General features: G+C 41.8%; 1 protein-coding gene, 1 long non-coding RNA gene and 1 pseudogene across 2 annotated transcripts in view; 2 read left to right on the top strand and 1 right to left on the bottom strand.

Moving 5' to 3' along the window:
* Positions 1 to 222: 222 nt before the first annotated feature.
* The window catches only part of OXSR1 (oxidative stress responsive kinase 1), a 103,478-nt gene continuing 76,367 nt past the window's right edge, over positions 223 to 27,333 (top strand). Inside the window, exons 1-2 of the mRNA XM_040479800.1 lie at positions 223 to 437; positions 22,088 to 22,200. Of these exons, the coding sequence (XP_040335734.1) occupies positions 368 to 437; positions 22,088 to 22,200 (183 nt within the window). The 5' untranslated portion in view covers positions 223 to 367. The remainder of the gene's footprint in view (positions 438 to 22,087; positions 22,201 to 27,333) is intronic.
* On the bottom strand, positions 13,801 to 24,625 carry LOC121033466 (uncharacterized). Its single transcript, XR_005791928.1, has 3 exons — positions 24,510 to 24,625; positions 21,343 to 21,347; positions 13,801 to 13,812 (listed from the first exon to the last, which is right to left on the bottom strand). It is a non-coding gene; the product is annotated as an uncharacterized LOC121033466 (long non-coding RNA).
* Positions 24,761 to 26,090, top strand: LOC121033464 (elongation factor 1-alpha 1-like; annotated as a pseudogene).

Consider the following 27,333-nt stretch of genomic DNA (forward strand, 5'->3'; position numbering starts at 1 on the left):
GAGGGAGAAGGGAAAGTTTGGCCCGTGCGTGGGGCTAGGGTGGAGGGCGGGACAGAGGGGTTGGGCCCAGGCGAAAACCCTGTCGCTGCTGCAGCCGAGGCCGAGGCCGGGACCGGGACCTGGGGCGGGTGGGGAGTGCCGGACGCGGAGGAGCAAGAGGCGAGGTCCGCCGGAGCTTCGAGCCTCCGCCGCTCTGTCGAGCGGTGACCCCGCGCCCAGGCGCCGTCCGACCCGTGGCTGTTCCAGAGGCGGTTGGTGGGGGCGCGGCGGCGGCGGCGGCGGCGGCGGTTGGGGGTGGGGAGAGGCGCGGCGAGGAGACGAGAGAGGTCAGCGAGTTTGAGCTAGGATCGCGAGCCGCGCCGCCGTCATGTCCGAGGACTCGAGCGCCCTGCCCTGGTCCATCAACAGGGACGATTACGAGCTGCAGGAGGTGATCGGTGAGAGCTGGCGCGCCGCTGAGGGGGGAGGCGCCGCGCTGGGAGGCGGGTGACACGCGGGAACGTGGGGACCCGCGGGAGCTCGGGGAGCGCAGGACTCACAGATATTCGTGAGCGCTCATGGGGCTCGGGGTTTGTAGGGCGCGTGGGTGAGGCTCTGGGTTTGTGCAGCGCGTGCGAGGCGGGGAGGTTGGTTGGGCTGGGGTTTGAGGGGCTCAGGAGAGAGTTGGGTAGTGACAGATGTTTGAAGCTGAGCGATGCATGGGTCTGGGAGAGGAAGAAACGTGCAGGCGCGGACAGGCCCTAGGGAGGCTGTGCGAGAAATGATGGGCGAGTTGTGGGCACAGCCACCTACTTTGGCGATGGTGGGGTAGGGGTTTTAGTCCACTCCCGCGCTGGGTGAGCACCCTTGAGTGCCCACCAAGCGCCAAACATTGCTTAGGTGGAGCTGGGGATCCTCTCCAGGTGAAGCTGCAGGTACCGCACCGAGCAGCGTAGACACAACTTCCCACTGTTTGGGACTGACTTTCTGGTACACGTTGAATAACTCGGCAAATAAAAAGAATGACAAGGCTTGGCAAGTGCTAGGAAGGAAATAAACAAGATGTTCTGATGGAGAGTGACCCGGAGACCTAGTTAGGGTGATTTCAAGGAAAAGTCTTTTTTTCTGAGGCGTTGACATTTAAGTTGAGCCGCTGAAGGAGGAGAAGGAGTCTTAAGATGCCAGGGCAGATTTTTCCCTGCTGAGGGACGAGGAAGTGCAAAGGTCCTGAGGAGGGAAAGAGCTTGATGTGTTTCAGGACCCGGAGGCAAACTGGCAGGGATAGAAAGTGGACCTTCTCAGGCATGGTAAGGATTTTGGAATTTAAGTGTATTGGAGGGATTCAAGCAGAGACATGACATGATTCCACGGATCTGGCTTCTGTGTGTGGAGTAGATTTGAGGTCCAGGAATACCAGTTAGCAGAGACCAAAACTGGCACAAACATGGATTGTAATTCTCAGGCACAGTGATTGGGGGAGGGTGGGGACTTGGGATGAGGGAAGTGTTTGTTGGACAACAATAATCCAGTGACTTTAGAAATCAAAAGAGGGTGGGTTTAGCTAAACAGAAGCTCAATGTAACTGACATGAGCAGACCCCTATGTATTGGAGGAAGGAGATTGTCTACTTTGCCTAGATCAGCATCCTGTCCTAAAATTAGTTTTATAACAAAGACTGGCTGAAAACTCCTTAGCTGCCTTGGGGGTGTGAGTGTTTATTGCAATTTGTATTTTAGAGAAACTTTGTAATTTTTTTCTTTCTTTTTTTTTTTTTTTTTTTTTTTTTTTTTTGCCTTGTTGTTTCAGAACAAATCTGGGCTGAGTTTTAGCTGAAAGAAATCACATTTTTTTCCTTAAGCCACGCTGTGCCCCGTGCCCTTGCCGGGTCTTTGACATGTACTGGTTGGTTCTGAAGACAGCAGGCTAGGTCTCTGTCTTGATTGATTGTTTCTGGGTTCCTGAATCAGTTTCCTTTTTTTTTTTTTTTTTTTAAATTTTATTTCTTTTTGAGAGAGAGAACAGAGGGGCAGAGAGGGAGGGTGGGAGACCAAGGATCCCGAAGCCAGCTCTATGCTGGCAGCAGAGAGCCCGATGTGGGGCGCAAACTCACAAACTGTGAGATCACGACCTGAGCCAAAGTCTGATGCATAATGGCTTGAGCCACCCAGGCGCCCCCCTCAACCAGTTTCCTATTGAAGAAAGAGACTAAGTGGACAATTGGACAGCGGTACCTGAAAAGTGAAGAAAGGGTATCCCTGTCATTGTTTTAGAAGGAAACTTTTGCTTTCTTTTCTGGTAAGACTGACGTGTTTCTGGGATGAAGAGGCTTTGCTGTTGTGGTGGCCTAGGGCTCTAGAGATTTAGAGATTTATTAATTTGGAATTATCCTCAGACCAATAGGGTGTCTGTGAGTGGGCAAAAGGGAATCTCAGTCCTCCGGGTTAGGGTTAGTTTTCATCTCCTTTCTAAAGCACTCCATGGGTAAAAGGTTAAGAGCTCCAACGTGATTTGACCATCTTATGTTTCTTTTCTTTTTTTTTTTTCTTTTGAGAGAGAGAGCAGGGAGAGGGGCTGAGGGAGAGTGAGTGAGAGAGAGAGAGAGAGAGAGAGAGAGAGAGAAAGTGAGAATTGTCAGCAAAGTTCCACGCACAGTGCAGAGCCCGACACAGGCTTGATTGATCGTGACCTGAGCCGAAATCAAGAGTCAGACGGACGCTTAACCGACAGAGCTACCCAGGTGCCCCTTGGCCGTTTTATTTTTAAAAATAACTTTACTGGGGCACCTGGGTGGCTTGGTCGGTTAAGCGTCCGACTTCAGCTCAGGTCATGATCTCACGGTCCATGAGTTCGAGCCCCGCGTCGGGCTCTGTGCTGACAGCTCAGAGCCTGGAGCCTGTTTCGGATTCTGTGTCTCCCTCTCTCTCTGCCCCTCCTGTGTTCATGCTCTGTCTCTCTCTGTCTCAAAAATAAATAAACGTTAAAAAAAAAAATTAAAAAAAATAATTTTACTGGGGCACCTGGGTAGCTCAGTTGGTTAAGCATCCAGCTGCAGTCCAGGTCGGGTCATGATCTCAAGGTTCCTGAGTTTCAGCCTGCATCCAGCTCTCTGCTCTCAGTACAGAGCCTACTTCAGATCCTCTGACCCCCTCGCTCTGCCACTCCCCCTCGCTCGCTCCCACTCTCTCTCTCTCTTTCAAAAATAATAAACGGCTAAAAAAATAACTTTACCATTTTTTTTTTTAATTTTTTTTTTCAACGTTTATTTTTGGGACAGAGAGAGACAGAGCATGAACGGGGGAGGGGCAGAGAGAGAGGGAGACACAGAATCGGAAACAGGCTCCAGGCTCTGAGCCATCAGCCCAGAGCCCGACGCGGGGCTCGAACTCACGGACCGCGAGATCGTGACCTGGCTGAAGTCGGACGCTTAACCGACTGTGCCACCCAGGCGCCCCAACCATTTTATTTTTAAAAATAACCTTAAAAAATAATCTAATGCTATAAAATTCACCCATTTTTAAGTACAAAATTCAGTGGTTTTTAGAAGCTTGTGCCGTATGCCAGGAAGCATAATCCAGTTTTAGAATATTTTCCTCACCCAGTAGGATCCTTGTGCCTGTTTACAGTTAATCCCTGTTCCCACCCCTAACCCCAGGCAACCACAAACCTTTCTGTCTCTATAGGGTTGCCTTTTCTGGACATTTTGTGTAAATGAGATCATAATAACATACTGTCTTTTGCATTTGGCTTTTTCCACTCACCGTGATATTTTTTCATTTTTAAGAACAACTTGATTGGGTTAGAATTTATATACCATAAAATGCACCTGTATTAAGTGTACAGTCGTGTAATTTTTTAAGTAAATTTTCAGAGTTGTTCAGTCATCCCCACAATCCAATTTTAGAACATTTCCATCATTCCACAAAGATGCCTCATGTCGTTTGCAGTCACTCCCTGTTCCCACCCCCTGCCTCGGGCAACCACAGATCTACTTTCTCTGTCTCTATAGATTTGCCTTTTCTGGATATTTAATGTAAATATAACCCTATAATCTGTGGTCCTTTGTGTTGGTTTCTTTTACTTGGCATGGCGTTTCCTGAAGTTCCTCCATGTTGTAGCCTGTATCATTACATGATTCCTTCTTATTGGACACCTCTTGATGGCCATTGGGTTATTTCTGCTTTTCGGCTCTTTTGGAATAATGCTGTTACGAGCTTTCACTTATCAAATCTTCATATGAACATGTTTCATTTTCCTTGGGTGGAGTTTCTGGGTCATGTGGTAAATTTGTACTTAACTTTTATAAGAAACTGATTAAACCTTTTCGAAGTGACTGCATCATTTTTCATTCCCACCAACCCTGGGTGAGAGTTCCTGTTTCTCTTTATTTTTGTCAGCATTTGGTGTCTTAGATTATAGCCGTCCGGGTGGGTATGAAGTAGTATTTGGAGGTGGTTTTGCATTTCTTTCATGACTAACGATGTACTTATTCATTAGCTTTTCATCTGTCTCTGGTGAAATGTCCATTCGAATGTTTTGCCCAATTGGGTTGCCCATGGTTTGTTTTCTTATTGAGTTCTGGGGTGAGTTTTTGAAAACTTTCAAAAAGTTTTGAATTTCGGTAAAGTTTATTATTTTTTTTCTTTTATTGATCGTGTGTGCTTTTGATGGTGTATGTAGGAAATCTTTACTAATCCAACATCACAAGGATTTTTTTCCTATGTTTTCTTCTAAGCGTTTTAGCTATAGTTTTAGCTCTTACTTTTAGACCTCCAGGACATTTTGGGTTAATTTTTTTTTTTTTAATTTTTTTTTTTTCCAACGTTTATTTATTTTTGGGACAGAGAGAGACAGAGCATGAACGGGGGAGGGGCAGAGAGAGAGGGAGACACAGAATCGGAAACAGGCTCCAGGCTCTGAGCCATCAGCCCAGAGCCTGATGCGGGGCTCGAACTGACGGACCGCGAGATCGTGACCTGGCTGAAGTCGGACGCTCAACTGACTGCGCCACCCAGGCGCCCCTGGGTTAATTTTTTAAGAATGTTTATTTATTTTGAGAAAAAGCGAAAGAGAGCAAGTGGGGGAGGGGCAGAGAGAGAACTCCAAGCAGACTCCACACTCTCGGCACAGAGCCCAACGTGGGACTCGAACTCACGAACCGTGAGTTCATGACCCGAGCCGAAATCAAGAGTCAGACACTTAACCAACTGAGCCACCCAGGTGCCCCTGATTTAATTTATCTTGTTTTACAGATGAAGACATTGAAGTCTAACAGGGTAAAATGACTGTCTAAAGCCATAGAGCTAATTAGTGGCATAGCCAATACTGGTGTTCAGTTCTCCTATTGCTTACTTCAGCATCCTTGTTTCTATGTAGGAATTTGATTGGTTTTTGAATATAAAATGGAAGATATAAACTATAAGATAGTAGTCATAGTCTAAGGGAAATATTAAGGGATTAAGTGAAATTAGGGAAAATATCCTTACAGTGAAGGATTAAGGGAAATATCTTTTAAATAAAAAAATTTGATAGCAGCTATTTTGAAGGTGACCCTTTTGGATGTAGTAGAATTTTTCTTTTGTGTATCCTATTCTGTAAGTTTTAAATAACTCCCTCTCGGGGCCCCTGGGTGGTTCAGTGGGTTCAGTGTCCGACTCTTGATTTTGGCTCAGGTCATGGTCCTGGGGTGATGGGGTCGAGCCCCATATCAGGCTGTGACAAGTGGGAAGCCTGCTTGGGATTCTCTCTCTCCCTCTGCCCCTCCCTCGTGTGTGTGTGTGTGTGTGTGTGTGTGTGTGCGCGCGTGTGTGCGTGCTCACGCGCGCGCGCGCTCTCTCTCTCTCTCTCTCTCAAATAAATAAATAAATAAATAAATAAATAAATAAATAAATAAATATCTCCCTCTCATTCGTAAGTTCCTGAAAGTTGCTAACATCCTTCCATTCTACTCCTGTCTCACCCCATCCTCCCAACAGGGAGGGAAAGTAATATTTTTCCTTGAACTATAGCTTATTACAAGTAGCAAGCCTCAATAAAGCAGTTTATTCTTATTCGGAACTTGCTTCAATGCTGAAATATTTGGAATACAATATTTTGTAATAAGCTATAATCTTCAAAATGAATCTTTGTGATTTCTGCAGATTACACTTAAAATTTGCAGGAAACAAATGGAGTTCAGAAAAAAAAAAGTTTGGAGGATCCTTTGAATTTTGTTGTTGTTTTTTGTTTTCAATTTTTGTTTTGTTTTCAAAGAATTGTATTTTAAGGCAGTGGTTAAATGATGCCTCCTTTCTGATCAAAGCACCTGCATTTATTTGAAATGTAATTTTTTTACCTATGCTGCTTGGCCTATAATATTTATGGGGTTGTTTCTCACATTCTGTTTTTTTTCTCTCTCTGGCAAAATCCTGTAGAGAAAAGAAAAATTCCCTTCCTGGAGCATATTAAAAGCATACAGATTGGGAATTCAGAGGACTTCCTTTTTTTTTTTTTCCCAATTTTTTTTTTTTTTTTTTTTTGGGGGGGGGCAGAGAGAGAGGGAGACACAGAATCGGAAACAGGCTCCAGGCTCCGAGCCATCAGCCCAGAGCCTGACGCGGGGCTCGAACTCACGGACCGCGAGATCGTGACCTGGCTGAAGCCGGACGCTTACCCGACTGCGCCACCCAGGCGCCCCCAGAGGACTTCCTTTTAAAGAACTGTATCATCTTAAGCATGCTTTGGGAAGATTTGAAGTTCTTTATGATTACTTGTAAAAGATGTTAGTGTTATTTTCACTATCACTCTTTCATCTTTTTTTTTTTTTTTTTTTTGAGCTCCTTACTAGCCATTATTATTGTATTTGAATTTCTGAACAGGTGTTGCACTGTAGTTGACATGTGTTGAAATAGCTAGGAGAGTACGGTCTTGGTGCTGTACTGACCTGGAATCAAATCCTGCCTTATCTGTTATTACCTATGCGACCTTGGGCAATTTATATAACTGGTTTTAGTGTTGGCTTTTGTCTATAAAATGGAGGTAGTGGGGGACGCCAGTGTGGCTCAGTCGGTTAAGCGTCCAACTCTTGGTTTTGGCTGAGGTCATTATCTCATAGTTTGTGATTTCAAGCCCTGAGTCGATTCTCTTGGGATTCTTTCTCTCCTGCTGTCTCTGTCCCTCCCCCACTCATGTGTGATGTGTGTGTGTGTGTGTGTGTGTGTGTGTGTGTGTGTGTGTGTGTCTCTCAAAATACATGAATAGACTTTGGGGGGAAATGGAGATAATGACACATAATATCATTGGGGCTGTTATGTAGATTAAGTGTAATTGCAGAAAATGTTTAGTTTGGCGGTGCCTGGGTGGCTCAGTCGCTTGAGGGGCTGACTTCAGCTCAGGTCATGATCTCACGGTTTGTGAGTTCAAGCCCCGCATTGGACTGGTTGCTGTCAGTGTAGAGCCTGCTTTGGATCTTCTGTTCCCCTCTCTCTCTGTCCCTCCCCCTCTTGTGCTTTCTCTTGGGCAAAAAAGAAAGAGAAGACTGTTAAAAGGTTTAGTTTTTATTGAGTGTTCCTTAAGATAATGGTTTTTGTTATCTCTGCCTTTTTTTTTCCTCCCTCTCCTACGTCCCCTAATTTTTGGTGTTACCATGAAATGTGAAATACTATGTGACTTGAAATCTTGTGACACTTAAATATTTTGAATCTGTTGTAATGCTTATCACTGCATCTTTTTTCCCCCTAACTTCCAGATCTCCTTAAAGTTTGTTTATTTTTATTTTAGAGAGCGAGCATGAGCACGAACTGGGGAGAGTGAGAGAGAGAGAGAGAGAGAGAGAGAGAGAGAGAGAATATCTTAAACAGGTTCCATGCTCAGTGTGGAGCCTGACGGAGGACTCTATCCCACGACCCTGAGATCATGACCTGAGCTGAAATCGAGAGTCGGTCCCTCAACCCACTGAGTCACTCAGACGCCTTTCATTAAAGTTTAGATGGATTTCAGGATTTGTGGCAGACACGGGAGTATAGCTGCATAAGGCCCTGCCAATAATACGGTACGATAGCGCATAGGGAAACAGTCTGGCAAAGGCCGTGATATGTGCCTCTTATTGTCATACAGCTCGAAAAGGCTCCATAAATATTTGCTGTTTACCTTGGGTTAGGTTTAGAAAATTGTTCTTTAAGATCTGTTTTTACTATGGTATAATTTACCTACCTTTGACGCTTTGGTGAAGGCAACTCGTTAGCTTTATTCTCTACTTTCCCTTTTTAATTTTCACTAATTGTTCACTAGGCACACATTTTTGAGGTCTAACATAGTGGTTTTCAAGTACACATTCCAGGATCCCACCTCCAGCCCCTCCGTAAGTGTGGAAGACATCGTGCGCTATGAGTAGAGTGATTCTTAATGGTTAGCGTATTTTCTCCCCCTGGTTGGGGACACTTAGCTGTGGTGGCACGATCAGTAAGGCGAACATTGGGCCAACAACCTCATAGGGCTGTGTCAAATAGGTATTGCATCTGGCTGCATGTAACGGAAACCGTAGTGGCTTAATAAAGTACCTTTTGCCCCTTATGGAACTGGAGTGGCAGCCTAGGTGCCATTAGGCACCCAGGCTGCTGGGTTTTACTCCACTGAGCTTGGCACGTGACTCTCATTCTCATAGTTGCAAGAGAGTTGTTCCACTCCTAGACTCGTGCTTGTGTTCCAGGCTGGAGGAACATGGCAAAAGGACAAAGGCACATGACAACTGAGTTGGCTCCCTTTCAAAGAGCTTTCTTTCCTGGAAGCCTTACTCAGTGACTTCCATTCCTAGTTTATTGGCCAGAACCGTGTAATTTGGCCATTTGCAAGGGAGGCTGTGAAATAAAGCTTTTTAGCTGGGCATGTTATTACTTCAAACAAAACAGGTCAAGGTTCTCTTATTAAAGAAGGGAAGGGGCGCCTGGGTGGCGCAGTCGGTTGAGCGTCCGACTTCAGCCAGGTCACGATCTCGCGGTCCGGGAGTTCGAGCCCCGCGTCGGGCTCTGGGCTGATGGCTCAGAGCCTGGAGCCTGTTTCTGATTCTGTGTCTCCCTCTCTCTCTGCCCCTCCCCCGTTCATGCTCTGTCTCTCTCTGTCCCAAAAATAAATAAACATTGAAAAAAAAAATTAAAAAAAAAAAATAAATAAATAAAGAAGGGAAAATTGTTGGATAGGCAACTAAAAGTATTGGCTTTTTTTTTTCAATTAAAATAATTAAGACATTACAAGTAAATAATTTAACCTGACATATAGTAATCAGTTAATAAATGTTAGCTTTAATCTAAAGAGGCAGTTGCTTACCAGTTAGGAGTATGGTGTTGAATCATCACGTAGTTCTGGTTTCTAGACCCTACTTTGCCTCTTGCTGGTGCATGACTTCAGTCTTATTTTTGCCTGCATTGCTCTTCTTACATTGCTTTGTAAGATCAATAATACCTAACATATTAGATGAAAAACCGAGATACAAACATAGTACTTGGCACACAGAATAAACATTCAGTAGATGTTAGCGCTCGTGATGGTAATAATGAGGTAATGTCCATGAAGACTGGGCCATTTTAGTGTTTCCTCGGCCTTAAATGAGTAAATTTTTTTTCTTGCAAATATGTGTCACCACCTGGTTGATCAATGTATTCAGCAAATGTTTTTTGAACTTCTCTTATGTGCCGGGTACTGTTCCGGATGCTAGGGATACAGCAGTGAAGCAGACAGAAAATCCCTGCTTTTATGGAGTTAATAATCCAGTGTGACAAAGGATAAAAGTAAAGCTGAGAAAGGGGTTGGAGATTCCTGGGGATAAAGGTGAGTTTTAAATAGGTCAGGGAAAGCCTCACCGAGACGATGCCATTTGAGAAAAGACCTGAAGGAGGTGACGAAGTATCTTCTGCAGGAAGCGTGTTTGAAGCAGAGGAAGCAGAGGGAGCAGAGGCAGTGAAGGCCCTGAAGTGGAATGGAAGCCTGCTGATGGCGCTAAGGGCTAGGAGGCAGGAGCGGCTGGAGCAGAGGGACAGGGTGTGGAGGCAGATGGGAAGAGATCAGAAGAGTAAGGTGGTAGGGCTCTGTGGTCCTGACCGTAAGATGGGGTGACGCCTCGTAAGTCATCTGGGCACCCGACTTTTGCGTTGAGGGAGGTTGAAAACTGTTGCGGGGTTTTGAGCCAGAGGAGTACTGGGACTGTCTTTTCAGAGGATAACTCAGGCTGGTATGTGGAGGGTAGTTTTGCAAGGGCACAGGGTGGAAGGAGAGTTTATCCAGTGGAGAGAGGTAGTGACGGAGGTGGTGAGAAGTCGTCAGATGCTGGATAATAACATGTTTTGGAGTTAGAGAGTTGCCATTGGATTAGATGTGAAAAGATTTGAAGATTTTTGGCTGGAGCATCCGGAAGGATGGAGTTACCATCCGTTGAGATGAGAGATTACCAGAGCGAACGGGGGACAGAGTGATGATTCATGTCAGAACCATCAGGCTGTGTGAATAATTTCTCAAAGCATATGGCAGTGTGTCTTTATTTTCATCTTCGTATGGGGAGAAGAGCATGATTTTTATGATGAGGACTATTCATACAGCTGTTTCAACGGTTTTAGGAGCTTTAATTTTCAACATGACACTGACAAGAGAAGAAGGTTTACAAAATTGTAATTTCCCATATTTTCCTTGGTTTAGGTGATGGTGCCTTAATCATCTTTCACAATGAAGAGTCTGGGCTGGCTCTTCAGTGAATGCAAAACCTTGCTAAAGAACACTTAAGATCTTTAGAATATGTACCTGTTACAATGATGGATGCCCAAAATTTGGAGGAAATTATCTTCAGCTGATTTGGTTCATTTATTGTTTTCCTCACCGGAATAATACCCATTTTTTACTTTCTGTCCTGAATTTCTGGGTCTTATAAAGTGGCCAGAGACTAAAAAAAATTTTAGTAACCCCATGCCTTTGGGCATCTCCTTTTCTGTCTCAAGAGACGAAGTTACGCAGTTTGAAGAATTTCAGGAGAAAGCTCATTGATATTTTTGGGTATTAATCCGTTCTGATATGCACTGCATATTAACACTGGAGTTTAAGAGCTCACTGGGAGAGGACAGAATGATGGAAGAGCTGGAGATACAGAGAAGGGTGCATGGATCAGCAGTGTAAACTCGTGAACGTCTGAATGAGGATGTTCTCTTGGAAACTGTTTTACATTTTCCATCGTATTATTCTCCGTAGTAGTCCAGTGCTTAGTAGAGGGCGTTAGAGCAGTAGCTTTGACCTTTTTCACTAAACCACTCCTAAGAGATACATTTTACAATTTGCATGTGTGTTTATACTGAAGTAAAAGTTTTGCAAAATAACATTTACTTCTGCTATGTGCAATGCATACTGATGTTTTCTGTTTGACTCGATTAACTGTAAGAAAAGTGATGGTTGAAAGTCTGTAAATTGACGTGTACTTTGAAAAATTCCTCATAAAGGGACATGCTTTAAAGAGACGAGTATTTTTAAAATTTGTATCTCTAATCCTCTGTTTTTAAAGTCCTGCAAAGAATTGGTGAATACTTTAAATGATTATAAAGACATTTTAAAGATAGTCTTCCCTATCTTCTTATTTACGTTATTATTTTTTAATTTTTTAAAAATATTTTATTTATCCTTGAGAGAGCGTGAGCAGGGGAGGGGCCAGAGAGAGGGGGACAGAGGATTTGAAGAAGACTGTGCTGACGGCAGTGGGCCGGATGCGGTGCTCGAACCCGCAAACTGTGAAATCATGACTTGAGCTGAAGTCGGATGCTCAACCAACGGAGCCACCCAGGCGCGCTCTTATTTACATTATTAATAGTTATTTTCTGTGAAGTAAAGGTTTTCCTAAAAGAAGATAGAACATCATTGGCAATTCTGAAATAGGGGTGTTAGTATTGAGTTTTTACTGTATTAGCCATAATCCTTAATGTTAGAACTTTAAAATATTTTTTGGTTGCTCATTACTGTTTTGGTATTTTGGGGGGTGGGGGGGAATATGAAGGTCAACGAAAGCGATCGTTAACACGGAAGAACCGGAGCCCGCGAATCTCTTTGTATCATCAGATGTGGGAAGTGCCACTTGTCTTTTAAGGCCATTTGTTAAATCACACCAGAATTTAATATCTTGCTTCTAGCAAGATTTATTAAATGAGTGATTCTTTGTGTAAAAGAAAGGTGCGTTAGTATATAGACAATTGTGATTGATAATACCTAGGTTTAGTGTTTTATTGTTAGTGAAATTCTATAGTTAATAATGACTAGGGATTAATAACAACCAAATTCCCCAAATTCCTATGTCTGTATTTTTAACCCCAGCATGGTTTTGGTTTACGTAGGACATGCCATTAGTATGTTTAAAGCTAGTGTTTTAGGGGCGCCTGGGTGGCTCAGTTGGTTAAGCGTCCGACTTCGGCTCAGGACATGATCTTGCAGTCTGCGAGTTCGAGCCCCGTGTCAGGCTCTGTGCTGACAGCTCAGAGTCCGGAGCCTGCTTCAGATTCTGTGTCTCCCTCTCTCTCTGCCGCTCCCCTGCTCATGCTCTGTCTCTCTCTGTCTCAAAAATAAATAAAAACACTTAAAAAAAATTTTTTTAAAAGCTAGTGTTTTAGATTTTTTATATATAAGATAAATGATCAATGTTTGATTATACAGGGGAGGAGGAACTGGTTTGAGAGTTAAAAAAAAAATACCATTCAGTAGCCACTTGCAAAAATTAAAATGATAAAGCATTAGGGAATTCATTTACATATTAGAAGACATCTGTTCTCTAGGACCAAAAGTACCCTGTAGAGACCGCATTGTGTCTTCTGTGACTTAAGAATGCCTCTCATCTTAGCCTGATGGATAACGGGACCTGTGTGACTAGCTTCCTTCCTCTGGGGCTTCCCAGAGTGGGGCAGGGGCCTTTCACTGAAGGCAAGAGAGTTGTTAAGTTTTCTTTAGGGATCCCACGAAGAAAGAGTTTGGAAAGGAAAAGGATGGGAGGGAGAGAAAAGTTAATGGCAGACACTGCTGTTCTGCCTCATGAAGTTTTGGGGTGATGGGTTTGTGGGGGGTGGAGCCGACGGCCGAGAAAGAATTCTTGAAGCTATCTTCGGTGCAAAAAGGTGATTTTTATGAAAGCATGGGGACAGGACCCATGGGCAGGAAGAGCTGCGCTCCAAGTGTGAGGGGCGACCGTTTTATGGAGTCAGAGACAAAGTCAACAGAGTTTCCAGAGAGACTTTCACGTGCTAAAGACTTACTGGAGGCCTAGCTGTGTTGTCAGGCCAAGGTTGTTTTTCCCTCTAGCGGAGCATTAACCGAAAGACAGTAGGGCGTTCCTGGACTTCAGGCTATGATGGAATTGCCTTTTTCTGGTAAACTGGGGGAGACTCTTACCAGTTTAACCATTTGTTTTTGGTCCTTTCTCCTTTTGGGGTAGCCTGCAGTGTCCAAGGAATATCATATACATGTCCCACCTGGAGCAGAGGGCGGTGGGGGGGGGGGGCGTGCTGTTAGCCTGTACTTTGCCCTCACCTTGCCCCACCCTCCGTCATGCCTCATTCTGCCCCACACTCCTGTGCAGAGCGGAGGGCGAACTGCAAACTGCAAGCTATTTCAATGGTAGCCTATTGGATCATTTGTATCAAGCAGTAAGTGAGTGTTCTTAAACTATTGTCGAAATAATTCAGGTACACTATTGGATGCCATTGAATGGGAAATGTGTTCTTAAATACTAGATTTTATTTTGAATTTTGTATGACATGAGCTTTGTGTAGAGTTGTTGCTTCATTATAATTCTGAGTTGTGGGGTGCCTGGGTGACTCAGTTGGTTAAGCGCCCTACTCTTGATTTCAGCTCAGGTCATGGTGTCATGGATCTTGAGATTGAGCCGCACTTGGGCCTCTGCTCTCAGCACAGAGCTTGCCTAAAATTCATTCTTTCTCTTTCTCTCTCCCTCCTTCCCTCCCTCTATCTCTCTCTCTCTCTCCCCCCCTCCCTGCCCCTCCCCCCTCTCAAAATAAATTTTGAAAAAAAAATTTTTTTAATCATCATGATTTGGGTTTATCCATGTCCATATTGACTATGGTTATATATGCCTGGCTTTGGTCTGGAACTTTCAAATGGATTTAAATGTAACAGATTTTGTTGAGTTATATAATTATATGTAAATTGTCTTTAAATTTTAATGTCTGTAGCACATTTATACTCTTTGAAATTTGATGTCATACTTGAAGAGATTTTTTTTAGTAACAGCTTTATTGAGATATAATTCATATACTATGAACTTTGCCAATTTAAAGTGAACAATTCAGTGCATTCACAAAATTGTGCATCCATCACCACTGTCTAATTCCAGAACATTTTCATAGCTTCAGAAGCACCCTGTCCATTAGCGGCATTCCTCATTTTCCCCTAGTCCCCATTTCCCCTCTAGTCTCTGGCATCTTCTAATCTACCTCTGCATCTATGGATTTGCCTATTCTGGACAGTCTGTATAAGTGGAATCATACCATATATGGCCTTTTGTGTCTGGCATATTTACTTACCAAGTTTTCAAGGTTCATCCCTGTTGTAGCAGGTATCAGTACTCCCATTTCTTTTTATTGTTGACCAGTATTCCATTGTATGGATATACCACATTTTCCTATTCTGTTCTGATGGACATTTGGATTGTTCCCACTTTGGGGCTCCCATGAGTAATAGTGCAGTGAACGTCTGTGTGAGAGTTTGTATGTGTACATGTTTTTGTTTTCTTGCGTATACACGTAGGAGCTGAAGTGCTGGATTGCATAGTAACTCTGTGGTTAACATTTTGAGGAACTGCCAGACTTTATTTTTTTATTTTTTTACTTTTTTAACGTTTATTTATTTTTGAGAGAGAGAGAGAGAGACCGAGTGCAAGCGGGGGAGGAGCAGAGAGAGGGAGACACAGAATCTGAAGCAGGCTCCAGGCTCCGAGCTGTCAGCACAGAGCCTGATGCAGGGCTCAAACCCATGGACCGTGAGATCACGACCTGAGCTGAAGTCAGATGCTTAACCGACTGAGCCACTCAGGCACCACCCCTCCCCCACCCCTGCTTTTTAAAAAGTTTATTTATTTATTTTGAGGGAGGGGCAGAGAGAGAGAATACCAGGCAGGCTCTGCACTGTTAGCACAGAGCCTGATGGGGGGGGGGGGGGGGGGCCCCGTGCGACAAATGCCTAAACAAGCTGGTCAGAGAGGAGGGGGGGGGGGGGGGGCTCGAACTCACAAACTGCCAGATCATGACCTGAGCCCAAATCAAGATGCTTAACTGACTGGGCCACCCAGGAACCCCACCAGACTCTTTTCTAAGGTGGGAACGTCATTGTATAGTCCCACCCACAGTGTCGGAGGGTTCCAGGTTCTCCACATCCTTTGCAGCACTTCTTACAGTCTGTCTTTTTTATTGCAGCCATCCTAGTGGGTGTGAAGTGTCATCTTACTATGGTTTTGTGAAGAGATTTTTCAAATCGAAAACTTTGTGTATTAGAAAGGGTTATCTATTGTACATTGTATGTCTTTATTAAAGTAAATATTGGAGGGAATATGTAAGAATAATAAATAATGCAATTGAAATCACTTTAACACTGAAATAAATGATGATTATAAGAAGTAAATTTAAATTACTGTGGTGCCCGATCCTGACTTTTTTTATATATTTCACCATATAAACAAAGGCATTCGACCCCATAAACAAAGGCAGCTCTCAATTCGTGTTTAAGATGGTCTTTCTTTGCCGTGTTCTGATGTTCATGTAAGTTGACTTGTAATTTGAAAGTGATTGCAAAATTACCAAGCTTTTTTTTCTTTACTAGAAAGAAATTTCTGAAATTTCTTTCCTAGAAATCCAGAAATCTTCTGGAATATCTGAATATTTTAAGATAATAAAAATGGAAATGATTTCTTCTGGTAATATACATAATAATATGACTCGTAAATTGGGGAAAATGGACATTCAAGAACAGAATACTGTGTATTATTTTGTCTTTTGCTGTCTTTTCACTCTGTCTCTGTTAGCTACTCTTAATAGCTTCTATGGATCCTTTCAGAAAACTTTAATACGTATATATCCTTTTGTGGGGTGTTTTGCTCTTTGCTTTTTTCCACTTAGAAATTTAAGTTTTAAAGCCCCAGATGTTAAATTGCCTTCTACTTCTCTTAAATGATCAGATAATTAGCTTTTTTACAGGCTGTTATAGGATCTTATTAAAGTAAATATCTCATTCTCTAAAGTGCATGCTCTTCATGAAAATGTCTAGGATATTGAAAGCATGTTGCGTTTTACGTGAAGCATTCTGCCCAAAGTTGCTTTTTCTTAATATAATTACTGCATAGTACATGGACTCATGTCTCTCCTGCCAACTTTTTGATAAAATCACTATTTGGGAAGAGGATGAGACGAAGGAGAGGAAAGGGGGAAGAATTTAATGATTGCTCATTTTTCCTTTTTTAAGTATTTACAGTTCATCTCTATTCAGGGCTGAGTGTTTGTGCAGGAGAATGTTTAGTCTGTGGTCATATCAGCGATTAAAATGGTAAATCCAAAACCTATTTTAATGGAATGGGTATAGATGTGGGAGTTGGTGGGGATCATTCTTCCTCATGTGTTTTGGTTAAGACTTAAGTACCTTATAGACATAGTAAACCTGCCCTATGCCAAATACTTGAGGAGACACGGTAATGTAACAGTTTAAACATCCTACAAGAAGATAAAGGGCAAGGAAATGAACAATAGAGACATTTATTGGGCATCTATATGTCCCAGGCACATAGTCAGGAAATGAAGACTTACTCTCCTGACAGCAGTGGGGCTGAAGTTTGAATCTAAGAATTTTTTCAGTTAGCTGGGCTGTGAGTTGGACTTTGAAAGGAGGCACAAGTATGTGTTAATATGTAGAAAGCAAAGTGAAGGACTTTTATAGAGGCATGGAGATGGGGATAATTAAATTTCATCTGGGGCACAGAAAAACAGCTTGTTCAGTTATCAAGTGGTACAGTATTAAGTAGCTGCTGTGGTTTAGTGATTTGATGAATGACATTGTGTGAATGGTGTTTGAAGATTATCTTATTAATAAGCCTAGGCATATGTATATATATTTTAACAATCCAGTAAACTTACTCAGTTTCGTAGTTATATGTGCACTGTACTTATTTGTTATAAGTGGAGTCATAAAATATGTAACTTTTTGAAAGTGGCTTTTTTTACTCAGCGTAATGCTCTTGAGGTTCATCCATGTAATGTGTGTATTAATAACTTGTTCATATTTATTGCTGAGTAGTATTTCTCTCTATGGGTGTACCATAGTTTGTTTAACCATTCACCTGTGGAAGGATATTTGGGTAGTTTCCAGTTTGAGGCTATTATGAATAAAGCTGCTATGAACGTTTATATGTAGGTTTCTGTGTGAACATCTGTTTTTATTTCTGTGAGATAAATACCCAAGCGTGAAAATGCTGAGTTGTACAAGTCCACTTTCAGTTTTAAAAGAAACGGCCAAACTATCCTCCAGAATGACTGTACCATGTTTTTTTTTTTTTTTGTATTAATCATTAGCAATGTAGGAATGATCCAGTTTCATCACGTCTTCACCAGCATTTACTGTTATCACTTTATTTGTTTTATTTTTTTTAATGTTTATTTATTTTGAGAGAGCGAGCACGAACAGGGGAGGGGCAGAGAGAGATGGAGAGAAAGAAATCCCAAGCAGGCTCCGTGCTGTCAGCACAGAGCCCGATGTGGGGCTTGATCTCACAAACTGAGATCACGACCTGAGCCAAAATCAAGAGTCAAACACTTAATCGACCGAGCCACCTAGGCACCTTGGTTAATACTACTACTAATATTATTAATAATAATAGTGATAATATCAATAATAATAAAGTGATTAATCACTTTAAAAAACATTTTTGTTAAGCCATTCTGATAGCTTATCCATCTCCAACGAATTGCTTTTGCACCTTTGTCAGAAATCAGTGGGGCTTCAAATGTCTATCGGTGGATGAATGAAGATGTGGTGTATATACACAATGGAATACCACTTGGCAGTGAGAAAGAATGAAATCTTGCCATTTGCAACTACGTGGATGGAACTGGAGGGTATTATGCTAAGTGAAATTAATCAGTTAAAGACAAACTTCATATGACTTCACTCATATGAGGACTTTAAGAGACAAAACAGATGAACATAAGGGAAGGGAAACAAAAATAATATAAAAACAGGGAGGGGGACAAAACAGAAGAGACTCTTAAATATAGAGAACAAACAGGGTTACTAGAGGGGTTGTGGGAGGGGGGATGGGCTAAATGAGTAAGGGGCGTTAAGGAATCTACTCCTGAAATCACTGTTGCACTATATGCTAACTAATTTGGAGGTGAATTAAAAAAAAAAAATCAGCAGGGCTTATTTGTGTAAATCTATTTCTTGGTTCTTTGTTCTATTGTGTGTATTTTCAGCGTACAGATCCTCTTCATATTTTGTTGGATTTATACCATTTCATTCATACAGTATTTCATTTTGGGGGAACAGGTTTCCACTTATTTGTTGTTCACATATGGAAGTGGGGTTGGTTTCTTGTGTTGATTTTTTTTTTTTTTTTTTTTTTTTTTTGGCAACCTTGCTAAACTGTCTTACAAGTTCTAGGAGCTTCTAGATTTCTTGGGGTTTTCTTTATAGACAATCATGTCATCTAAAATAAGGGCAGTTTTATTTCTTCTTTTCCAACTTGGGTGCTTTTTATTTCTTTTTCTTGCTTTATAATTATGGGTATCTAGTACTGTGTTGCCTAAGAGTGATGAGAATGGACAGCCTTGCCTTTTTCCCAGTTCAGAAGTATTCAGTCATTCACCATTAAGTATGTTGTTTGCTGTAAGGTTTTTTGTAGGTGTTCTTTATGAGGTTGAAGAAGCTCCCCTCTTCCTAGTTTGCTGAGAGCCTTTTATTATGAATGGTGTTGAATTTTTTAAGGATGTTTTTCTGTGTCAGTTGATACATGATTTTTTTCCCCCTTTGGCTTGTCGATATAATGTGTTGCAGTGATTTCTTTTTCTTTCATAATGTGTCATCAGCCTCACATACCTGGAATACATGGTGCATGGTTGTGGTGCATTAGCTATTTTGGGTTCAATGTGTTAATATTTTGTTAAGGATTTTACAGTTAATTTCATGAGAGACATTGGTCCGTAGTTTTCTTAATTCTTTGATGTCCTTGTCTGGTTTTGGTATTGGTAACGACTGGTTTCATAAAATGGGTTGGGGGCTGTTCCCACTTCTTCCATTTCTAGAAAACATGTAAAATGACTGTTAATTCTTTTGTCAGTGTTTGGTAAAGTTCTGGGGATTATTTTTTTAAGAACTTTTCAATTACAAATTTGATTTCTTTAATAGGGTTACTATTATTCAGTTTATCTAGTTCATCTTGGCTGAGTTTTGATAGTTGTTTTCAAAGAATTGGCCCATTTTTTCTAAGTTGTGGAATTATGAACAAAAGTTGTTTGTGGTATTCTCTTTTTTAAAAATTTGAGGTAAAAGTCACATAATAATATCCACCATTTTATTTATTATTTATTTATTTATTTTTTAATGTTTATTTATTTTGAGAGAGAGAGAGAAAACACACTTGTGCCAGTGGGGAGGGGCAGAAAGAGGGTGTGGGGAGAGAGAGAGAGGCGGGGGAGGGGGGGAATCTCAAGCAGGCTCCATGCTATCAACATGGAGCCTGATTCGGACTCGGTATCATGAATCTTTTTTTTTTTTTAATTTTTTTTTTTAACGTTTTATTTATTTTTGAGACAGAGAGAGACAGAGCATGAAGGGAGGAGGGTCAGAGAGAGGGAGACACAGAATCTGAAAAAGGCTCCAGGCTCTGAGCTGTCAGCACAGAGCCCGACGCGGGGCTCGAACTCACGGACCGCGAGATCGTGACCTGAGCCGAAGTCGGCCGCTTAACCGACTGAGCCACCCAGGCGCCCCTCGGTATCATGAATCTTGAGATCACAACCTGAGCTGAAATCAAGAGTCAGACGCTTAATCCACTGAACCACCCAGGTGCCCCAAAACCCACCATTTTAAAAGTATGCATTTCAGTGGTTTTTTTTTTTAGTATAGTCACAGGATTTTGCAACCTCTGTCTAAAGCCAGAACATTTTCATTATCCCAGAAAGAATCCTGTTCCTCTTAAGCAGTAACTTTCATTGTCTTCTTTTCCTAGCCCCTGGCAACTAGTAATATATTTTCTGTATGGATTTGCCTGATTTGGACATTTCATATAAATGGAGTCATACAATTTTGATTGGTTTATTTCACACAGCATAATGGTTTCAAGGTTAGCCATGCTGTTACATATATCAGTACCTGCTCCTTGGCTCGTGGTCCCATCATTCTGACCTCTGCTTCCGTTATCTCTTCTTCTCTGACTCTGACTCTCCTGCCTCCCTCTTATAAAGAAAGACCCTTATAATTACATTGGGCCCACCCAGATTATCCAGGGTCATCTTCTCATTCTTAATTTAACATAATAACACATAATATTCTTGCCATATAAGGTAACATTCACAGGTTTCAAAGGTTAGGACATGGACACTTTGTGGGGGACCATTATTCTACCTACCGCATGGACATTAGATTTTTTGTTATTATCCACTGTTCCCTGAGCTTCTATTCTTTCTCTTTTTCTTTCTTTTTGGTTTTTTTTCAGTCCATTTTCTCTCTGTTGTTTAGATTGAGTATACTATTGATCTTGTCCTCAAGTTCACCAAATTTGTCCTCCATCATCTATTAGTATCTAATTAGTATCTAATAGGTACTATTAAGCCTATCCAGCACTTTTTTATTTTGGAAATTGCATATTTCAGTTGTACACATAATTTCCATTTGGTAGTTTTAAAAAAATAACTTCTGATTCTTTGCTAAAATTTTCTATTTTTTTTTATTTAGGGGAATTCTTAATTGCTTATCAAAGCATTTTTATGATGATTGCTTTAACATTTTTGTCGGATAACTCCAAATTGTGATTCACTTTGGTGTTGACATCAGTGTGGTTCTCTCTCTCATTCAAGTGTGTTTTTCCTGATTCTTGGTGTGCGATTAAAAAAAATGTTATCCTGGGCATTTAAGATACTAATATGAGGCAACTCTTGATCCTGTTTAAGTCTTCTGTTTTAGTAGGCAATAACTCCATTTAGGTTTAGTGTGTAGGTCCTGGCCTGCTTTTGTGCGATCATATGCTCTATCACTGAGCTATACCCCCTCTGGCCTGCTTTTGTGAGCTGGGTAATTCCTATGATAATTTAGTTTTCCGAGCTCTGCATTGCTATTCTCTTCTTTATTATTCTGGCATCACAGGAAGTCCTGCTTGATCTCTACAGGTGCTGCTTGCGCTGACTGGTGGGTGTGGGTCCCCATCTCTGCTACTGCTAAGGGCAGATTGCCTGGACATTGCCCCAGGTGGGGCAAATCTGGTCTGCTTCTGTCTGGGGCTGGGGTGGAGACCCTGCTGATGCTGATGCTGATGCTGTGATGACTGGGGATCCTCCACTGTCCGGGATAAGGACTGGGGAGTCTGTCTTCCCTCTAGGTCTCTGCTAAGCTTCCCCCTTCACAGTCTTTGGCCAAAAAGCAAGATTTTCTTGTTTGTCCGTCTGTGTTGGTGGTTCCCGGTTTCAGGCTGTTCTTGTGCCCAGCCATGGATATATGGGAGATAAAAGGAAAACCCAGTGAACTCACAGTGGTGCTTTTCCTCACATCCCAAGGCCCCTGTCTCATCCACCTTCTACTTTTAGGGTCATCTTATGATTGTCTGATGAATTCTTTCTAGGGTATTCAGTTGTATTCAGAAGAGAGGAGCAGGGAAATGTGACCCTGTGCCATCATACTCAGGAACTGGACCTGTAGCCTTTTGATTCTTCCTCCCTGCCAATATTTATTAGCAATTCTATGAAATGGTCAAAGGCCTTTGCTTTTATTGACACCCTGCTTTTTAGGGTGTCATCTGTTGTTGAGTGTAGGAATAAGATAAGGATTATTCTCTTGTTAAATTGTGTGGGAATTAGAAATGTCATGTTCTTATCTATTCATCTATTCATTTACTCATTTATGTATTTATCTTTAGGGAGCGGAGCAACGGCTGTGGTCCAGGCAGCGTACTGTGCCCCTAAAAAGGAGAAAGTGGCAATCAAACGGATAAACCTTGAGAAATGTCAGACTAGCATGGATGAACTCCTGGTATGCACATCTCCTATTTATTACTTGGAGAAATACACTTCTATGTATATTCGTGTTGGAGTGAAAAATAACCAGAAATTTTTTTATTGCTTTTCTAAAAAAAAAGGTTAAGTAATGTTTTTTGTAAATTTGTAAAATAAGTAAAATATTATAAATTAAGTACTGTTTATTGTAAAATTTATAAAAATCCAGGGAAACAAAAAAATTAGTTGTAATCCTCTCATTCTGAGATTAATACTTGCTATATAGTTTTTTAGACTGTGTACATTTAAATATCTTTGTATTTTTATGATAATGTAGCCATCTACTTGTTCTTTTCATTGAAAATTTAATCAAATTTTTCTGTGTCTATATGTATGAATTAAAATGCTTTTCAGTATGTGTGTGCTTTTCCATTACGTAGGTAGACCACATTTTATTTAACCTATTTCTGGTATTGGACAATTTTTTTCTCTTTTTTATTGTTATAAACCTTGCTTCCTTACTCGTCTCTTTCCTTAAACTAGTATCATGCTGGTATCATGCAGTTATGATACCTGGGTTGAGTGGAATATGCTTGAAAAGGCTTTGGCCTCCCAGGAACATGGTACCAGTCTGCATTCTGACCATTGATGCAAGGTGAGAGGCAGAATGACCCCCAGGCAGCATTGCCTTCTCCAAAGGCTGGGGAAAAAGAGAGGAAAGGGAGACTCAAGGAATAGTAGCTACAAGAGATGTTCTGTGGCATTAAAAGCTAGTCACACAGAGATTGTTTTGTACTTCTTTTATGAGCCCTGACACCCAGAGCTGTGGGTGTGTAGTCAGTTTCAGCAATAAGACATGAGGTAGATTTTCAAATCATTTCACTTTGTAAATCCTCAGTTTCTTTGGCTTAAAATGGAAATAATAATATCTGTTTTGTGTACTCCATGAGGTTTTTCTTGAGGATCAAATGACCCAGTACCTGAAAACTATAAACTGCCATGCAAATGTGAACTAATATTTGTCTAAGTATTTCTTAAGTATTTGTCTAAGATCATGTGCAGTTAGTGATAGAAAGGCAGGAGTTAGGCCTGGGATGATCTGCCAGTCCAGAAGTCTTTCCGCTCCCAGACTGGATTTAATTTCTGGTGTAACCTGCACTGAGTATTAGGGAAGACTGGAATAAAAGGAAAAGGGATAATAGAATTACACATTGAACTTTCAGCAGAGGAAACAGATGCATTTCTTTAGGAGTTGGTAATGTATGAGCAGAAGCTGAAAAAGAAAGTTTCTGGTATGATCTTGAGCCTCTCTGGTGAGAGAACATATACTTGAAGGGAGATGCTGCTGGAAATCCTACACAGTGATCTTGGATTTACGGATGTCCGCAACCCCTTAGAGCATCATTTGGATATTGAACTACAGTGATCATACAAAAAGGCTATAAATCGTAAACTAATTCTTTTGAGGAAACACAATTTTTTTTTTTTAACGTTAATTTTTGAGAGAGAGAGAGAGAGAGAGAGAGAGGGATAGCACCTGTGAGGGGCAGAGAGAGAGGGACAAAGGATCTGAAATGGGCTCTGACAGTGGCAAGCCTGATGCGGGACTCGAACTTACAAACTGTGACATCATGACCCGAGCTAACGTCAGACAGTTAGCTGACTGAACCACGCAGGTGCCCCTTGAGGAGAAACAAAATTTTTAACCTATATAATTAAGACTGGAATTTGAGAAGTCCAGTATGAATTTGTATCATTTGTCAGTTACTTTACATAACCCTTAAGGAGAGCTTACAGGTGAATGAAAGTCTTATTATTTATTACTTTATGATTAAAGAAATGAAAGTTCAAAGTTTAAATAACTTGACTGTGTTCATATGACCATAATAGCAAACATCTTTTCAGTGATAGGCACTTAAGTGTACTTTACCCTCCTAAATGCCTCCCATGAGACAGGTAGTAGCTACATTTTAGATGAAGGAAGTAAATCCTACGATAAGTGACAGGGTCCGGATTAAAAATCGGGTCTTTCTGAGTCAGGTCTATCGTTTTCTACTTCACATAATGCTAACTAATTATAATCTTGCTTCAAAAGTAGAACATCTGTTCTCAGATGTTTGACATCTTGAAAGAAATATTTGTGTATTAATACTAGGGCCTTACTTGTAGAGGAATGCGTGTTTGGCATACCTTGGTAAAAGAAATAGGTTAGCTTTTTCGCCATGGGTTTGCCTGCAGAACACATGTGTTGTGAAAACCACCACTTGAACCTAAACCAAAATGGGAAAAGACTCCTATCAACATCGTCGTCATTGGACACGTAGGTTCGGGCAAGTCTACCGCTACTGGTCATCTGATCTACAAACGTGGTGGGATTGACAAAAGAACTATCAAAAAATTTGAGAAGGAGGCTGCTGAGATGGGAAAGGGCTCCTTCAGGTATACCTGGGTCTTGGAGAAACAAAGCCAAACGTGAACGTGGTGTCACCATTGGTATCTCCCTGGGGAAATTTGAGACCAGCAAGTTCTACATGACCATCATTGATGCCCCGGGACTCAGAGACTTTATCAAAAATATGATTACAGGCACCTCTCAGGCGAATTTGAAGCAGGTATCTCCAAGAAGGGGCAGACCCGTGAGCATGCCCTTCTGGCTTACACACTGGGTGTAAAACAACTGATTGTCGGTGTAACAAAATGGATTCCACTGAGCCCCCCTACAGCCAGAAGAGATACAAGGAAATCGTTAAGGAAGTCAGCGGCTACATGAAGGAAATTGGCTACAACCCCGACACCGTAGCATTGGTGCCAATTTCTGGTCGGAATGGTGACAGCATGCTGGAACCAAGTGCTAACATGCCATTGGTTCAAGGGATGGAAAGTTAAGTGTAGAGTGGCAATGCCAGTGGAACCACGCTGCTTGGAACTCTGGATTGCGTTCTGCCACCTGCTCGTCCAACTGACAAGCCCTTGCGTCTGCCCCTCCAGGATGTCTACAAAATTGGTGGTATTGGTACTGTCCCTGTGGGTCGAGTGGAGACCGGTGTCCTTAAGGCAGGCCTGATGGTCACTTTTTCTCCAGTCAGTGTTACAACTGAAGTAAAGTCTGTTGAAATGCACCATGAAGCTTTGAGTGAGGCTCTTCCTGGGGACAATGTGGGCCTCAGTGACAAGAACGTATGTGTCAAAGATGTTCGTCGTGGCAGTGTGGCTGGTGACAGCAAAAATGACCCACCAATGGAAGCAGCCGGCCTCCCAGCTCTGGTGATTATCCTGAACCATCCAGGCCAGGTCAGTGCCGGATATGCACCTGTGCTGGACTGTCACACAGCTCACATCGCCCGCAAGTTCGCTGAGCTGAAGGAGAAGATGGACCGTCGTTCTGGAAAAAAGCTGGGAGATGGTCCTGAGTTCTTGAAATCTGGTGACGCTGCCATCGTTGATATGGTTCCTGGCACGCCCATGGGTGTCGAGAGCTTCTCTGACCTCCTCTGGGCTGTTCGCTGTTGGTGACATGAGACAGACAGTTGCTGGGGGTGTCATCAAAGCGGTGGACAAGAAGGCAGCTGGAGCTGGCAGAGTCACCAAGTCTTCCAGAAAGCTCAGAAGGCTAAATGAATATTATCCCCAATACCTGCCACCCCAGTCTTAATCAGTGGTGGAAGAACGGTCTCAAAACTGTTTGTATCCGTTGGCCATTTAAGTTGAATAGTAAACAACTGGTTAATGACAGCAATGCATCAGAAAACCTTCAGAAGGAAAGGAGAATGTTTTGTGGACCATTTGTTTTTTGTGTGTGTGGCAGTTTTAAGTTACTAGTTTTTAAAATCAGTACTTTTTAATGGAAACAATTTGGCCAAAAACCTGTCACAGAATTTTGAGACCCACTAAAACGAAAGTTTAATGAGAAAAAAAAAAAAAAAAAAAGAAATAGGTTAGATCTCCATCATTTTGCCCACCTAGTCCAATAAGCTTTAGATTGCAAATATAGTATTTATATATTTGACAAATAAGTGAAGGGAGGAGGAGAGTGACTTGTAGTAAAGCACATTTAAGATAATTGGCTTTTTGGGGGCGCAAACAAGTAAGGTCCCACCAAAGCCTGAAGAAACATCAGGAATATAAAGAATGTTGGATTTATGTGTGGTATTTGTAGGGTCAGGAGCTGAGATCTGAGTGAGAAGGGCTCTGTTTCTGAGAGTCGAGAAGCCCTTTAAGTTTATCTTAAAAATCTTTTAGATCAACATACCAAACTTTTGGTGTTGTGATTTTTAATTTTTTTTTTCAAAATTATCTTTACAATAACGTAGAAAGGGTGCTGACGCGAACCAGATTATAGGTGCGTATCCTGTGTGACAGTTATCAGTGAGGAGGCAGTATAGCGCTCCTTTCTTTTGTCAAAATGTTTTCGTGTCTGACAGCCTTTGCTAAGTGTGACTGGGAAATCAGCTGTCAAATTTTACTACATTTATTTTCTCCAGAGATACTATTCACAGGCACACTATGCAGTATTTTGAGCTTTTTCTCTTCTCTGGTAGATACTAGGACTAGATTCATTGGACAAACACTTGAGGGGAACATGAAGAGACTTAAAATGTCTTTCTATCTACTAGGAGGCTCACAATCCAGTTGAAGAGTTAAAACTCTTGGGATGCCTGGCTGGCTCAGTCGGTTAAGTGTCTGACTCTTGATCTCAGCACAGGTCTTGGTCATGAGTTCAAGTCCTGCAACGGGCTCCACCCTGGGCATGAAGCCTATTTGGGGGGAAAAAAAAAATTTAAGACTCTTGTGTCCTATACAAGGCCAAGCATGACAAACACCTGGAAGAGGTATTAAGTACTTTGAAGTAAGAGAGGAGGCATCCTCCTGGTTACAAAAATGGAGACCTCCGTGGAGATGTTTGTGTTCTGGCCCACCAGAGCTGGGGGATACTTTGAACAGAGATAGAAACCTTACCAGGCAGGGGTGTAGAGTTGGGAAAGAATTCTTTTTATGTATATATTCATAAATATTAATATCCCTGAAACGTTTTCATAAAATAATTTTAATTATGTGGGACACACACTGATTTTCTATTTCTTTTTTTGTTTCTAACATTACCTACTTAAGTTTGTTTCCTGGCCCATGTGGGTTGCAGCCCATAATTTGAGGTACACTGGGCCATACAAAG

Source organism: Herpailurus yagouaroundi, unplaced genomic scaffold (assembly GCF_014898765.1).
Source record: "Herpailurus yagouaroundi ecotype Mexico unplaced genomic scaffold, PumYag 159, whole genome shotgun sequence".
Lineage (NCBI taxonomy): Eukaryota > Metazoa > Chordata > Mammalia > Carnivora > Felidae > Herpailurus > Herpailurus yagouaroundi.